We start from the raw sequence: 14,303 nt of genomic DNA, 5'->3' as shown, positions 1-14,303 counted from the left end.
GAGACAACCTTGGCTCTTTTGTGACTGGTGGACTTCAACTCCCAGAATTCCTGAGCCAGCCATGCTGAGGGGAAAGGGAGAGGTTTCCATGCTGAGCCACGCTGGCTCAGGAATTCTGGGAGTTGAAGTCCACCAGTCATGAAAGAGCCAAGTTTGAAGACGCCCTGCTCTAAAAGTACAGACGAGTAATTGCACCGGATATAGCAGGGGTGGGGAACCTTGGCTCTTTTGTTACTCGTGGACTTCAACTCCCAGAATTCCTGAGCCAGCCATGCTGAGGGGAAGAAAGGGAGAGGATTCCATGCTGAGCCACGCTGGCTCAGCAATTCTGGGAGTTGAAGTCCACCAGTCATGAAAGAGCCAAGTTTGAAGACGCCCTGCTCTAAAAGTACAGACGAGTAATTCCACCGGATATAGCAGGGGTGGGGAACCTTGGCTCTTTTGTTACTTGTGGACTTCAACTCCCAGAATTCCTGAGCCAGCCATGCTGAGGGGAAAGGAAGAGGTTTCCATGCTGAGCCACGCTGGCTCAGGAATTCTGGGAGTTGAAGTCCACCAGTCATGAAAGAGCCAAGTTTGAAGACGCCCTGCTCTAAAAGTACAGACGAGTAATTCCACCGGATATAGCAGGGGTGGGGAACCTTGGCTCTTTTGTGACTCGTGGACTTCAACTCCCAGAATTCCTGAGCCAGCCATGCTAAGGGGAAAGGGAGAGGTTTCCATGCTGAGCCACGCTGGCTCAGCAATTCTGGGAGTTGAAGTCCACCAGTCATGAAAGAGCCAAGTTTGAAGACGCCCTGCTCTAAAAATACAGACGAGTAATTCCACCGGATATAGCAGGGGTGGGGAACCTTGGCTCTTTTGTTACTTGTGGACTTCAACTCCCAGAATTCCTGAGCCAGCCATGCTGAGGGGAAGAAAGGGAGAGGATTCCATGCTGAACCACGCTGGCTCAGCAATTCTGGGAGTTGAAGTCCACCAGTCATGAAAGAGCCAAGTTTGAAGACGCCCGGCTCTAAAAGTACAGACGAGTAATTCCACCGGATATAGCAGGGGTGGGGAACCTCGGCTCTTTTGTGACTCGTGGACTTCAACTCCCAGAATTCCTGAGCCAGCGTGGCTCAGCTTGCAAACCTCTCCCTTTCCCCTCAGCATGGCTTGCTCAGGAATTCTGGGAGTTGAAGTCCACCAATCATAAAAGAGCCAAGGTTGCCTACCCCTGATTCCTAGTAGAAAACTGGGGTGTGTGTGTGTGCTTCTGACGGCATCTTGACTACAGGAATCCTTGACTTACAACCGTTCGCTTACTGACTGCTCGAAGTTACCACGGCACTGAAATAAGAGATTTAGGACCGTTCTTCACACTTACGACCGTTGCAGCATCCCCCTGGTCACGTGACTTACATTCAGATGCTTGGCAACCGGTTCATATTTATGACGGTCGCAGTGTGCAGAGGTCACGTGATCCCCTTTGGTGGAAGCAAAGTCAGTGGGGAAGCTGAATTGGCTTAATTTATTTATTTATTTATTTATTTGATTTATATACCGCCCTTCTCCTGAAGGACTCAGGGCGGTGTACAGGGCAATAAAAATAAGAATACATTAGTTAAAATAATATTAAAACCCAAATCCATCAGGCCAGGCCGACTTGTTCGAATAGATAAGTTTTAATGACCGCGTGACTCGCTTAACAACTGCAGGGATTCCCTTTAAGGACTGGGGCAAGAAAGGCCGTGGGGCAAAAACAACCGCCTTGATTAGCAACAAAAGGTTTGGACCCCGTTGCGGTTGTAAGTCGAGGATTCCCCTGTAACCTCTCCCCTTCCACCTCCGGTGCCCCAAAAACAATTCCAGATATGGGGGAGGCCTACCTAGCGCCATGGCGTAGCTTTTCTCCACAGTGAGCGGCACCAGGAGCCCGTTGGTCTTGGTGATGAAGAAGTCCAGCACGGCCAGGAGGGAAGAGCAGTAATTCTAATGGAAAGAGAAGCGAGGAAGGGGAACGAGTGGGTGGAAATTTCAAGACATTTGTAAACGCTCAGCTGTTTTGAGCTGAGGAAGGAAGGAAGGAAGGAAGGAAGGAAGGAAGGAAGGAAGGAAGGAAGGAAGGAAGGAAGGAAGGAAGGAAGGAAGGAAGGAAGGAAGGGGGGAAGGGGGGAAGGAGGGAGGGAGGGAGAGAAGAGAAGTAGGGTAGGAAGAAAGGAAAGATGATAACAGAGAAGGAGGGAAAGGGAAAGAGGGAAAGGAAGAAAAGAAAGGGAGGGAAGAAAGGAAACAGGGAAGGAAGGAAATAGAGGAAGAAGGAAGGAAGGAAAGAAAGGAAGGAAAAATGTTAAAGGAAGGAAGGAAGGAGGAGGAGGGAAGCAAGGAAATAGAGTAGGAAGGATGGAAGGAAGGATGGAAATAGAGAGGAAGGAAGGAAGGAAGGAAGGAAGGAGAAGGGAGGAAGGAATTAGAAAAGGAAGGATGGAGATAGAGAAGGAAGGAAGGAAGGAAGGAAGGAAGGAAGGAAGGAAGGAAGGAAGGAAGGAAGGAAGGGAGGAAGGAAGGAGGGAGGGAGGAGAAGGGGTAGGAAGAAAGGAAAGATGATAACAGAGAAGGAGGAAGGGAAAGGGAAGAAGGGAAAGGAAGAAAAGAAAGGGAGGGAAGGAAGGAGAGGGAAGGAAGGAAATAGAGAAGGAAGAAGGAAGGAAGGAAGGAAAGGAAGGAAAAATGTTAAAGGAAGGAAGAAGGAGGAGGGAAGCAAGGAAATAGAGTAGGAAGGATGGAAGGAAGGATGGAAATAGAGTGGAAGGAAGGAAGGAAGGAAGGAAGGAAGGAAGGAAGGAAGAAAGAAAGAAAGAAAGAAAGAAAGAAAGAAAGAAAGAAAGAAAGAAAGAAAGAAAGAAAGAAAGAAAGAAAGAAAGAAAACACCCCACCTATAATTGCATGAGATCTGGTAACATGGGGAGGTTGTCCATTTTAAACATTATATATTTGAAACGAATAACTTGATAAAGTTGTTGGTCAAGGTCTGTTCTTACCGCAGTTTTTTCTAAAAAACCCGGTTTGTCTTCATCCCCCTCCCCACCCACAACCTTCCCTCCTGATCCCCCTTACCGGCTTTTCCATAACAATGACGTATTCTCCACCGACAGCGTTGATTTTATAGTGCCTGATGCTTATGGCTCTGTAAAGAACATAAAAAACAGAATTCAAATCCTCTCCTCTGCTGAGTTTCGTCAGGAGGTGATTTTTATTTAGGTCATTTCTAAGGTCAGAAGGCAAAATACACGCTTGGCAAGGCAAAGCTTGAGCTCCTGACATTCACGCAAATCGGGGGGAAAAAGCAGATTTATTTATTTACTTGTATTTATTAATTCAATTTTGACGCTGCCTGTTTTCAATGATCTGTGAAAACGGGAGGGGGAAAAAAAGCCGGACACGTGGGGTGGAAAGGTTTCTCAGCCCACAGAAGGAAACGGGGTGTCAAGGGAAATATTTCAAACCCTCCCTAGTTTTCAGTGTAAAAAAGAGAGGAGGGAAAAATACTTCCATACAGGTCATTCTCGACTTACGAAACGCTCATTTAGTGCCTGAAGTTACAAGAACACTGGAAAAAGTGACGTATGTTGAGCCTCCATCTTTAAGCGCAGTCTACCTTAAGTAGTCACGTGATTTCCCCCCCCCCCCTTTTGCGACCTTCTAGCAAGCAAAGTCAACGTGGGAAGCCAGATTCACTTAACAACCGCGTTACTAACTTCACCACTGCGGCAATTCACCACTGTGGCCCTAAAAGTCGTAAAATTTATTTATTTATTTATTTAGTTATATTTATATACCGCCCTATTCCCTGAGGACTCAGGGCGGTTTACAGGGAATTAAAAATCCAAAATACAAAAATTAAGAACCAAATTAAAAAATATTAAATTGACCCTGTAGTCGATTAAAAAGAACCCCAAATTAAAATTTCTCCTCAGTCTGGGCCCGAGAGCTCAAAGAGCCAGGTCTTCAGGCCCCGGCGGAATGATCGGAGGTCGGGGGCAGTCCTCAGCTCCACCGGCAGCTGGTTCCAGAGGGCAGGCGCTCCCACCGAGAAGGCCCTATCCCTGGGTGTCACCCGCCGGCAATCTCTTACCGGCGGGACCCTGAGCAGACCCTCCCTGTGGGAGCGCACTGGGTGAAGGGCGTTTGATGACGGCAGCAGGTGTTCCCTCAGATATCCCGGACCCAGGCCATGTAGGGCTTTATAGGTGATAACCAGCACCTTGAATTTCACCCGGAGGGCAACCGGAAGCCAATGCAGCTCACGGAGTAGAGGTGTTACATGGGAGTATCGGGAAACCCCCATTACAACTCGCGCGGCCGCATTCTGCACCAGTTGAAGCCTCCGAGTGGTCTTCAAGGGCAGCCCCATGTAGAGAGCGTTACAGTAGTCCAAACGGGAGGTCACAAGCGCGTGAGTAACTGTGCGTAGGGCGTCTCGGTCCAGATAGGGACGCAACTGGCGCACCAGGCGAACCTGAGCAAAAGCCCCCCTGGTCACGGCTCCTATATGGTCTTCGAAATTGAGCCGTGAATCCAGGAGGACGCCCAAGTTGCGAGCCCTATCGACGGGGGGTAACACCTCACCCCCCATCATTAAGGATGGAATAACTTGGTTAACCCGAGATGCCGATATGCACAGCCACTCAGTCTTGGCGGGATTGAGACGAAGCCTGTTTCTCCCCATCCAGACCTGAACCGCCTCCAGGCACCGGGACATCACGGAGAGGGCATCACTGGGTTGGTTCGGGGTGGAAAGAAAAAGTTGGGTATCATCAGCGTACTGATGATACCCCACCCCAAAACCACGAATGATCTCGCCCAGCGGCTTCATATAGATGTTGAACAGGAGAGGCGAGAGAACCGACCCCTGAGGAACTCCACAAATGAGAGACCTCGGGGCGGATCTCTGCCCTCCCGTCAACACCGACTGCGAGCGGCCCTGGAGGTAGGAGGAGAACCACCGTAAAACGGTGCCTCCCACTCCCAGCCCCCTGAGACGCCGCAGTAAGATACCATGGTCGATGGTATCGAACGCCGCTGAGAGATCTAATAGGACCAGGACAGAGGAGCAACCCCTGTCCCTAGCCCTCCAGAGATCATTCACCAGCGCGACCAATGCCGTCTCCGTGCTGTGTCCGGGCCTGAAGCCCGATTGGTACGGGTCCAGATAATTGGTTTCTTCCAGGAACAGAGGGAGCTGATGCGCCACCACACTCTCAACAACCTTCGCCAGAAAGCGAAGGTTGGAGACTGGACGGTAGTTGTTTAAAACAGCCGGGTCCAAAGCAGGCTTCTTGAGAAGGGATCTCACCACCGCCTCCTTCAAGGCGGCAGGGAAGACACCCTCCTTCAAAGAAGCAGTTATTACTGCATGGAACCAGCCTCGTGTTCCCTCCCGAGCCGCATAGGCTAGCCAGGAGGGGCACGGATCTAACAAACAGGTGGTGGTGCTCAGTCTCCCCATGATCCTGTCCACATCATCAGGGGAAACAGGGTCGAACTCAGTCCAGATAACGTGCTCAAGACCGCCTGATTCCTCCACATTAGACTCTGCCCAGTCAGAGTCCAAGCCGGTCCGGATCCGAGCGATTTTGTCCGCCAGATGATGACTAAACTCCTCGGCTCGTCCCTGCAAGGGATCCTCTCTCACCTCCTGATTAAGGAGGGAGCGAGTCACCCTAAATAGGGCGGCCGGGCGATTATCTGCGGACGCGATAAGGGCGGCAAAGTAGTTAGACTTCGCCGTCCTCATCGCCGCAAGATAAGACCTTGTAAAGGTTCTTAACTGCAATCGGTCGGATTCGGATCGGCTGGATCTCCAACCGCTCTCTAGACCTCGTCTCCGCCGCTTCATCTCCCGGAGCTCCACAGAGAACCATGGGGCCCAACGGGATCTGCGTCGGGTCAGAGGTCGCATGGGTACAACGCAGTCGAGTGCCCTGGTGGCTGCCATTTCCCAGGCCTCCACCAGGGCATCGACTGGGCTGTGGGTAAGGGTGATAGGTATAGGCCCAAGCGCCCTCTGGAACCGATCTGGGTCCATTAGGCGCCTGGGGCGGAACCACCTGGTCGGCTCCGCCGCCCAGCGGCAGGGGATGGCATAACAGAAAACTAGCCTCAGGAGGTAATGGTCTGACCATGACAGAGGGGTGATGGACGGAGAACCCCCTCCCAGATCATCCAACCACTGTCCAGACAGGAACACCAGGTCAAGAGTGTGACCCCCCTCATGAGTCGGGCCCTCAATAACCTGGGTCAGGCCCATGGCTGTCATGGAAGCCATGAACTCCCGAGCTAACTCCGACGACCCTCCCAGTGATGGCAGGTTGAAGTCTCCCAGGACTACAAGCCTGGGGAACTCCACCGCCAACCCTGAGAGGGTGTCGAGCAGCTCGGGCAGGGCTGTTGCCACACAGCTGGGCGCCAGGTATGTAAGCAACAAGCCCAACTGAACCCGAGGACCACACCTCAAGAGGAGGGTCTCACTCCCGGCCATCTGGACAATGGTGGCCTCCCGGGGACATAATGTCTCCCGAATAACCACTGCCACCCCACCACCCCTGCCCTGAGCCCGTGGCTGGTGCAGCACCCGGAAACCCGGCGGGCATAACTCGGTGAGAGGCACCCCTCCCTCCGAGCCCAGCCGAGTTTCCGTGATGCACGCTAGATCCGCACATTCCTCCTCGATCCGATCACGGATGAGGGGAGCTTTATTCACTACGGATCTAGCGTTAAAATAGACCAGCCTGAGCTCAGGGGCCTGATCACCCTCATCCCCGGGTAAGAGGGTGCTAACCGGAGGGTCGGAGCGCGCCACCGCTCGAAGATAGCGGGGGCGCGATCCCAGATGTTGATATGACCCTCCGCGCAAACACCTGCTGCCATACCCTATCGCCGTGGGGATTCGATGCCCCACCCCCACATTCCCAGCGCCAGCAGCCACCTCCCCCAACCCCGTCCCACCAGGACCTCTAACAGGACCAGACTGAGTGCCGGTTACAGGTTCCCTCCCCACCCCCCCCCTCCCTCCCCCTCCCTAACCTCTTAAAATAACCGGCTAAGAATCTGATCAGGGGCCTCTTAGCGCGTCTTAACTCGAGGCCCCTATCCAAGCCCAAAGGGGGCAAAGCTCACTTAACAACTGCCTTGCTTAGCAACGAAAATTCGGGGCCCGATTGTAGTTGTAAGTCGAGGACTATCTGTCACTGGATCTTGAAAGGATGGAAGGCCCGCCTCTAAGCCGAACCCTTGTCCGGCTAACTCACCCGTTCACCTTCTGCCGAACGGTCAACGAGAAACTCTTCCCATCTTGTCCAGGACGCAACAACATATTGCCATAATTTTCGTTCTGCTCCAGAAGGTCCACAGCCTCCATTCTGGAGACCCTGAAGAAACAGCTGGGAGAGAAAGAAAAGAAAAGAAAAGAAAAGAGAGAAAGAGAAAGAAAAAGAAAAAGAGAAAGGGGAAGGGGAAGGGAAGGGAAGGGAAGGAAAGGAAGGAGAAAGAGAGAGAAAGAAAGAAAGAAAGAAAGAAAGAAAGAAAGAAAGAAAGAAAGAAAGAAAGAAAGAAAGAAAGAAAGAAAGAAAGAAAGAAAGAAAGAAAGAAAGAAAGAAAGAAAGAAAGAAAGAAAGAAAGAAAGAAAGAAAGAAAGAAAGAAAGAAAGAAAGAAAGAAAAGCAGAACCTTGAGAGTGTGCAACACTGCAGGGTTGTTGGTCAAGGGCAAGCACTCGACTCCAGACCTCCCCTATCTGCTCCTTCTCATATTTATTTATGTCTTAGATTTTGATCCTGACTTTATTATTTTATAAATAACTCAAGGTAGCAAACATACCCAACTTCCACTTCTTTTTTTCCCTACAGTAACAACACTCCTGTGAGATGGGTTGGCCCAAAGTCACCAAGCCAGCTTTCAGAACTAAGGCAGGACTAGAACTCTCAGTCTCCTAGTGATCGGCCCAAGGTCACCCAGCCAGGTTTCATGAGTAAGGCGGGACTAGAACTCTCAGTCTCTTGCTTATTGGCCCAAAGTCACCCAGTTGGTTTTTATGCCTAAGATAGGACTAAAATGCACAGTCTCCTAGTGAGTGGCCCAAAAGTCACCCAGTTGGCTTTTACACCTAAGGCAGGACTGCAAATCCCAGTCTCCTGGTGAATGGCCCAATGTCACCCAGTTGGCTTTCACACCTAAAGCGGGACTACAACTCCCAGTCTCCTGGTGAATGGCCCAATGTCACCCAGTTGGCTTTCACACTTAAGGAGGGACTGCAACTCCCAGTCTCCTGGTGAATGGCCCAATGTCACCCAGTTGGCTTTCACCCCTAAGGCGGGACTACAACTCCCAGTCTCCTGGTGAATGGCCCAATGTCACCCAGTTGGCTTTCATACCTAAGGTGGGACTACAACTCCCAGTCTCCTGGTGAATGGCCCAATGTCACCCAGTTGGCTTTCATACCTAAGGTGGGACTGCAACTCCCAGTCTCCTAGTGAATGGCCCAAAGGTCACCCAGTTGGCTTTCACACCTAAGGCAGGACTACAACTCCCAGTCTCCTGGTGAATGGCCCAATATCACCCAGCCGGCTTTCACACATGACGGAACTAGAACTCACTGTCTCCTGGTTTCTAGGCTGGCCCCTTCACCCCTACGCCAAACTGGCTTGAAGTGTCCGTGATGTCATTCACGACGTAAACGGTTTTGGAAAGGAACAGATAAAAATCACTTCCGATTTTCATCGCGACAGGTGTAAACAAGCACAGTAAGCAGCTCGCAATCTACTCACTTGGGCAGTTTCTCTTCCCTTTTGACGTTCACACACAAGTTGGATCGCCTCTCTTTCTCCTTCTCCAAGGCTTCGGACAACCTGTACAGGTGTCCGGGCAGCAAAGAGACAGACGGCGGGATCTTCATCTAAGGGTAGCAGACGAGAGGCTGAGCTGGTGCCCGACGTAAAATGTATGTTTTAGAACAAGGCTTTTCAACCAGTGGTACGGGTACCACCTGTGGTACATTGGCACCTGGCAGGTGGTAGATAACCATCCTAGAAAAGTGGTAGCGGGGGAGGGGAATGAGCTGAACCGGTGGCAGCACCGTACAAGCCTGAGCGAGAGACGGCTGCAACTGCAGGGCCGTCAGGGCTCAGCGGAAGCGCTTGGATCAGCGCCAGGATCCAGCTGGAGCTCGGCACTGATCCTGGCGCTTCCGCTGAGCCCAGAAGAAGCGCCGATCAGCTGGAATGTTGCAGCATCTCCAGGGTCTTGTGATTTACATTCAGATGCTTGGCAACTGATTCATATTTATGACGGTCACAGTGTCCCAGGGTCATGGGAAGTGACCAAAACCTGCTGCAACCACCCAGCAGACGGGGGGGGAGGGAATAAAAACCAAACACCCCCCACCCCACCCCCGCTGCCAATCCTCCACAGAAATCCTCACAACGATGAAAACCTCGGACAGGAGGAAGAGCGCTGCCGGGCGGGCAGGCAGGCGTCTTGCTTGGATGTGGCTTGTGGGGCACTTTTTTCAATGCCATTGTAACTTTGAACAGTCACTAAGCGAAGTGTGGTAAGTCAAGGACTACTTGTAGTTCATCACTTTTTTCTTTCTTTCTTTTTTTTTGGTCATTACGTTTTTGACACCTTGCTAGGCGACTGGTGGTACTCGGATGTTGCCGTATCCTAAAAATGGTACAATGGGTGAAAAGGTTGAAAAGCCCTGTTTTAGAAAACATTTATAAATCACCGTCACGCTTGTTCCGGGGCTATTTAGTTCCGAAGAAAAGGTACACGATTAGCAGGTAGTCCTCAACTTACGACCACCGTTGTTAAGGGAATCAGGGCAGTTATTAACTTAGCTGCACGGTTGTTAAGTCAATCTGGCTTCCCCCGCCGACTTTGCTTATCAGAAGGTCGCAAAAGGGGAACACAAGGACCCCCCGGGACACTGTGACCGTTATAAATGTGAGTCAGTTCCCAAGCGTCCAAATTTTGATCGTGTGACCGTGGAGGTTTGTCTTCCCATTTGAAAGGTATAAAATATTATTCAGAAATTTCTAATGAGTCTAAAGGACATTAGAAGAAGGCACCTGAAAATCCTAAGTAATAACGGTTGTCTTTCTATCTCATCTAAAAGCTGACAAGTACAAATGTGATAAGCTGAAAACGCTAGCTAACTGAATCCGCAAGTAGTGGCAAAATAACACCTGTAAGTCTAGAGCTCAATGCATAATTTTAATTTTTTAATTATTTATTGTTAGGGCTCCATTAATTGAATTTACTTTTAACTTTTGTAACTTTTATTTTTTATTTTATTTTATTTTAATCCCATTTATATCCCGCCCTTCTCCGAAGACTCAGGGCGGCTTACAATTTAAAGCACAAACCAATGTGCTTTAGCAATAGCCTTCATTCTATGTATATGCCTGCTTATTAGGGCTTTCACACCCCCCAAGCGGCATTATTACAAAGTCAGCTTAATTGCCCCCAACAATCTGGGTCCTCGTTTTACCTACCTCGGAAGGATGGAAGGCTGAGTCGACCTTGAGCCTGGTGGGACTCGAACCTGCACTAATTGCAGGCAGCTGGTGTTACTTAAGGAGGCATTAGCCCACTGCTCCACCAAGGCTCTTGTAGTGCTTTTATTGCCCTGTACACCGCCCTGAGTCCTTCGGGAGAAGGGCGGTATAGAAATTCAATTATAAATATAAATAAATATAAATAAATAACCGCAGACAGATAAAAAGCAAGCTTCGTTCATAGAAGACCAGTTGGTGATAGATAGGATGGGCACAAAGGGGGCTTCTTGGAAAAGGGGAGGGGGCAGTGATTTTAGGCGGTCCGGAGTAGTTTTCGGGTGATTAGGGAAGGGACATTGAGTGCGATAGGGGAAGGGGGAATCTGCGTCGGGGATAGGATATAAAAATGTGTCAAACAGCTGTTTAAGGTGTGGCTGAACTCCTGTGTGGGTTTCAGCTCACCAAGCCTTTGCAAACGCTTCTTTTGAAATAAAAACATGGTTACTGGAATTCCAAGTCAGTTTGTTTGTTTTGGGATATTGAGCCACGTTCCAAACACATTCAATTTTGAGTGTTGGGCGCCCTGCCGCTCTTGTTGCAATTTAAAATAAATAAGCGCAAGGCATCCCAAAATGGTTTACTGCTTAAGAAGGCTGGCGGAGAATAAATGACCCCCTACCTCCACCATTGTGAGTATAAAACCTTTCCACATTTCCTGTTGTTCCAGGCTTTCCATCTGTAAAGGAAAAACAAAGTCCGTGTGAGGTAAGAATTAGGAAAAAGATTAGAATTGTGGAATCATAGAGTCACGGGGATGGAAGGGACCTTGGAGGTCATGGAATCATGGAGGAATGGGGTTGTAAGGGCGGTTGTGGAATCATAGAGTCACGGGGATGGAAGGGACCTTAGAGGTCATGGAATCATGGAGGAATGGGGTTGTAAGGGCGGTCGTGGAATCATAAAGTCACAGGGATGGAAGGGACCTTGGAGGTCATGGAATCATGGAGGAATGGGGTTGTAAGGGTGACCATGGAATCATAGAGTCACAGGGATGGAAGGGACCTTGGAGGTCATGGAATCATGGAGGAATGGGGTTGTAAGGGTGACCATGGAATCATAGAGCCACAGGGATGGAAGGGACCTTGGAGGTCATGGAATCATGGAGGAATGGGGTTGTAAGGGCGGTTGTGGAATCATAAGAGTCACAGGGATGGAAGGGACCTTGGAGGTCATGGAATCATGGAGGAATGGGGTTGTAAGGGCGGTTGTGGAATCATAAGAGTCACAGGGATGGAAGGGACCTTGGAGGTCATGGAATCATGGAGGAATGGGGTTGTAAGGGTGCTCCTGGAATCATAGAGTCACAGGGAAGGAAAGACCTTATTGGTCATGGAAATCATGGAGTCATGAAAGGTGGTCGTGGAATCATGGGGTCATAGGGTTGGAAGCAACCTTGAAGGTCATGGAATCATACAGTCACAGGATTGAAATGGACCTTGGACATCTTGGAATCATAGAGTCGTTGGGTTGGAAGCAATCCTGGAGGTCATGGAATCAAAAAGTCGCACGGTTGGAAGACACCTTGGAGATCATGGAATTAAGAGCCATAGAGTTATAAAGGGACCTCTCTAGTTCAACCCCTAGCCCACACAGGTCTCCTCAGACTATCTCAGACAAAATGGATGACCAATCGTAGCTGACGGAGCCCCCAAAATTCTAGAATTAATTTTGTTTTGTTGTAATTTAGATTCCAGATCAGGGGTCTCCAAACCTGGCCGCTTTAAGACTTGTGGATTTCAATTCCCAGAATTCCCAAACCAGCATAGCTAGCTGAGGAATTCTAGGAGTTGAAGTCCATAAAGTATTAAAGTGGCCAAGTTTGGAAACCTCTGTTCTAGATTAATCAGGTCTTTTTCTAGCAGGATACAAATACGGACCGGGATTCAAAGCAAAATTTAAAAAAATCAGAAGATTATATAATTTTGAAAGATTTTGCATCTTAGTGCCGGCATACTTTATCTTGCTCAATTATATCACACTCATGTGCACAACTTTTTATATTTCAAGAACAGCTCATGGGTGGAATAATCCCTTTGTAACGAAAGGAAATACGTTACCCTCAACTTCACTTCCTGATTCCTCATCTTCAGAGTCAACCCTGGTTTTTCTGTAGACGTGGGACTCACAGTTCTTGGACAATTGTCTTCAGCCAAGGAGACCAAGTCAGTCAGATCAATTTTCTCTATATACTGGAGGTGAAGAAGAACGAGTAAAAAGTCCAGTTTCCAAGCTTCTAGTCCTCAAGGTTGCAGTTTATTCCAGTCAGCTGCCGTGACAAACTGTCTACTTTCTTGGTTACATTCCCACTAGTCCTTTTTAGAAATATAGGCTGCTGACTATATGCCCAATCAAACGTTTTGTCCTGTGGCCCAACAACTTTTTCCAAGATTCAAACGAAGGAAGATCTTATATATGCGACTCCTCTTTTTTACTTAGAGGTGCAGAGGATTTGAATCCAGGACCGCGGGAAGGAGATAATCTACCACTAATCTATGGCCCCAAATCTATTCGATTCTTTAGACTTTCGCTTAATTTATCTAGAGCAATTTCATGCATCGCCATAATGTCGGTCAATCAAAATGCATCATCAATGAATAAAATAATAATAATAATAATAATAATAATAATAATAATAATAATAATAATAATTATTATTATTATTATTATTATTATTATTATTATTATTATTATTATTATAAAATGAATAGGTAGAAACCCATTCCACACTTGTCAGAAAGATACTCAAAAAGTTAGTTAGATCTAAGTAGAGGTAGTCCTTGACTTACAACGGTTCATTTAATGACCATTACAATGGTACTGAAAAACGTGACTCCTTTTTTTCACACTTAGGACCGTTGCAGCATTCAAATCAAAATCCGGACTTGGCAACTGACTCATATTTATGACGGTCGCAGCGTCCCGGGGGTCATGTGATCCCCTTTTGCGACTTTTCTGACAAGCAAAGTCAATGGGGGAAACCAGATTCACTTAACAAACATGTCACTAACTTAAGAAGGGCAGTGATTCACTTAAGAACTGTGGCAAGAAAGGTCGTAAAATGAGGCAAAACTCACTTAACAACTGCCATGCTTAGCAAGGGAAATTTTGGGCTCCATTATGAGGGTAAATCGAGAACTTCCTGTATAAATGGATAAACTATTTTGCAATTTATCAATTTATCAAAAATAAAATTGATAAATAAATAGAGTTTATAGGGATGAGGTTGCAGAGGTTGGATGTTCTGGGTCCAAGTTCCCACTGGATCCCACGATTCACTAGGTTACTTTACCCCGTCCTCTTTTCCGGACCAGCCTACCTCACAGGTTTGTCGTAAAGTAGGGGGAGTTTGTATGCGTGTCACCTGGACTCTCTTGAAAAAAGTGAGGTGTAGATGGATCAAATCTACCTATAAATAATCTTTTGTCAGATTTATGGAGTGTATATTGGAGGTGGTGACCCTTTGAGAGCTGAATGGGATGAAATTTCATTTTAATGTATGCTGATAGCGTACATTTAAAGTGACAATAGCTATTCTATTCTATTCTATTCTATTCTATTCTATTCTATTCTATTCTATTCTAGTCCTTATTTTCTATTCTATTCCATATTTTCTGTTCTGTTCTATTTTCTATTCTATTCTGTTCTGTTCTGTTCTGTTCTGTTCCGTTCCATTCTGTTCTATTCTATCATTCCAATCTATTCTGTT

The 14,303-nt window shown here is 48.0% G+C and overlaps 1 protein-coding gene across 1 annotated transcript in view; it reads right to left on the bottom strand.

Annotated features, from left to right (window-relative positions):
* The window catches only part of STAP2 (signal transducing adaptor family member 2), a 38,564-nt gene that overhangs the window by 12,118 nt on the left and 12,143 nt on the right, over positions 1–14,303 (bottom strand). Inside the window, exons 6-11 of the mRNA XM_081321246.1 lie at positions 12,655–12,786; positions 11,217–11,273; positions 8,807–8,934; positions 7,293–7,424; positions 3,100–3,169; positions 1,872–1,974 (exon numbers count right to left, since the gene is read on the bottom strand). Of these exons, the coding sequence (XP_081177372.1) occupies positions 1,872–1,974; positions 3,100–3,169; positions 7,293–7,424; positions 8,807–8,934; positions 11,217–11,273; positions 12,655–12,786 (622 nt within the window). The remainder of the gene's footprint in view (positions 1–1,871; positions 1,975–3,099; positions 3,170–7,292; positions 7,425–8,806; positions 8,935–11,216; positions 11,274–12,654; positions 12,787–14,303) is intronic.

Source organism: Vipera berus (genome assembly GCF_964194415.1).
Source record: "Vipera berus genome assembly, chromosome: 1".
NCBI classification, from domain to species: Eukaryota; Metazoa; Chordata; class Lepidosauria; order Squamata; family Viperidae; genus Vipera; species Vipera berus.
Note: the sequence above shows the minus strand (reverse complement) of the source record. Positions and strands in the feature narration are given on the sequence as shown.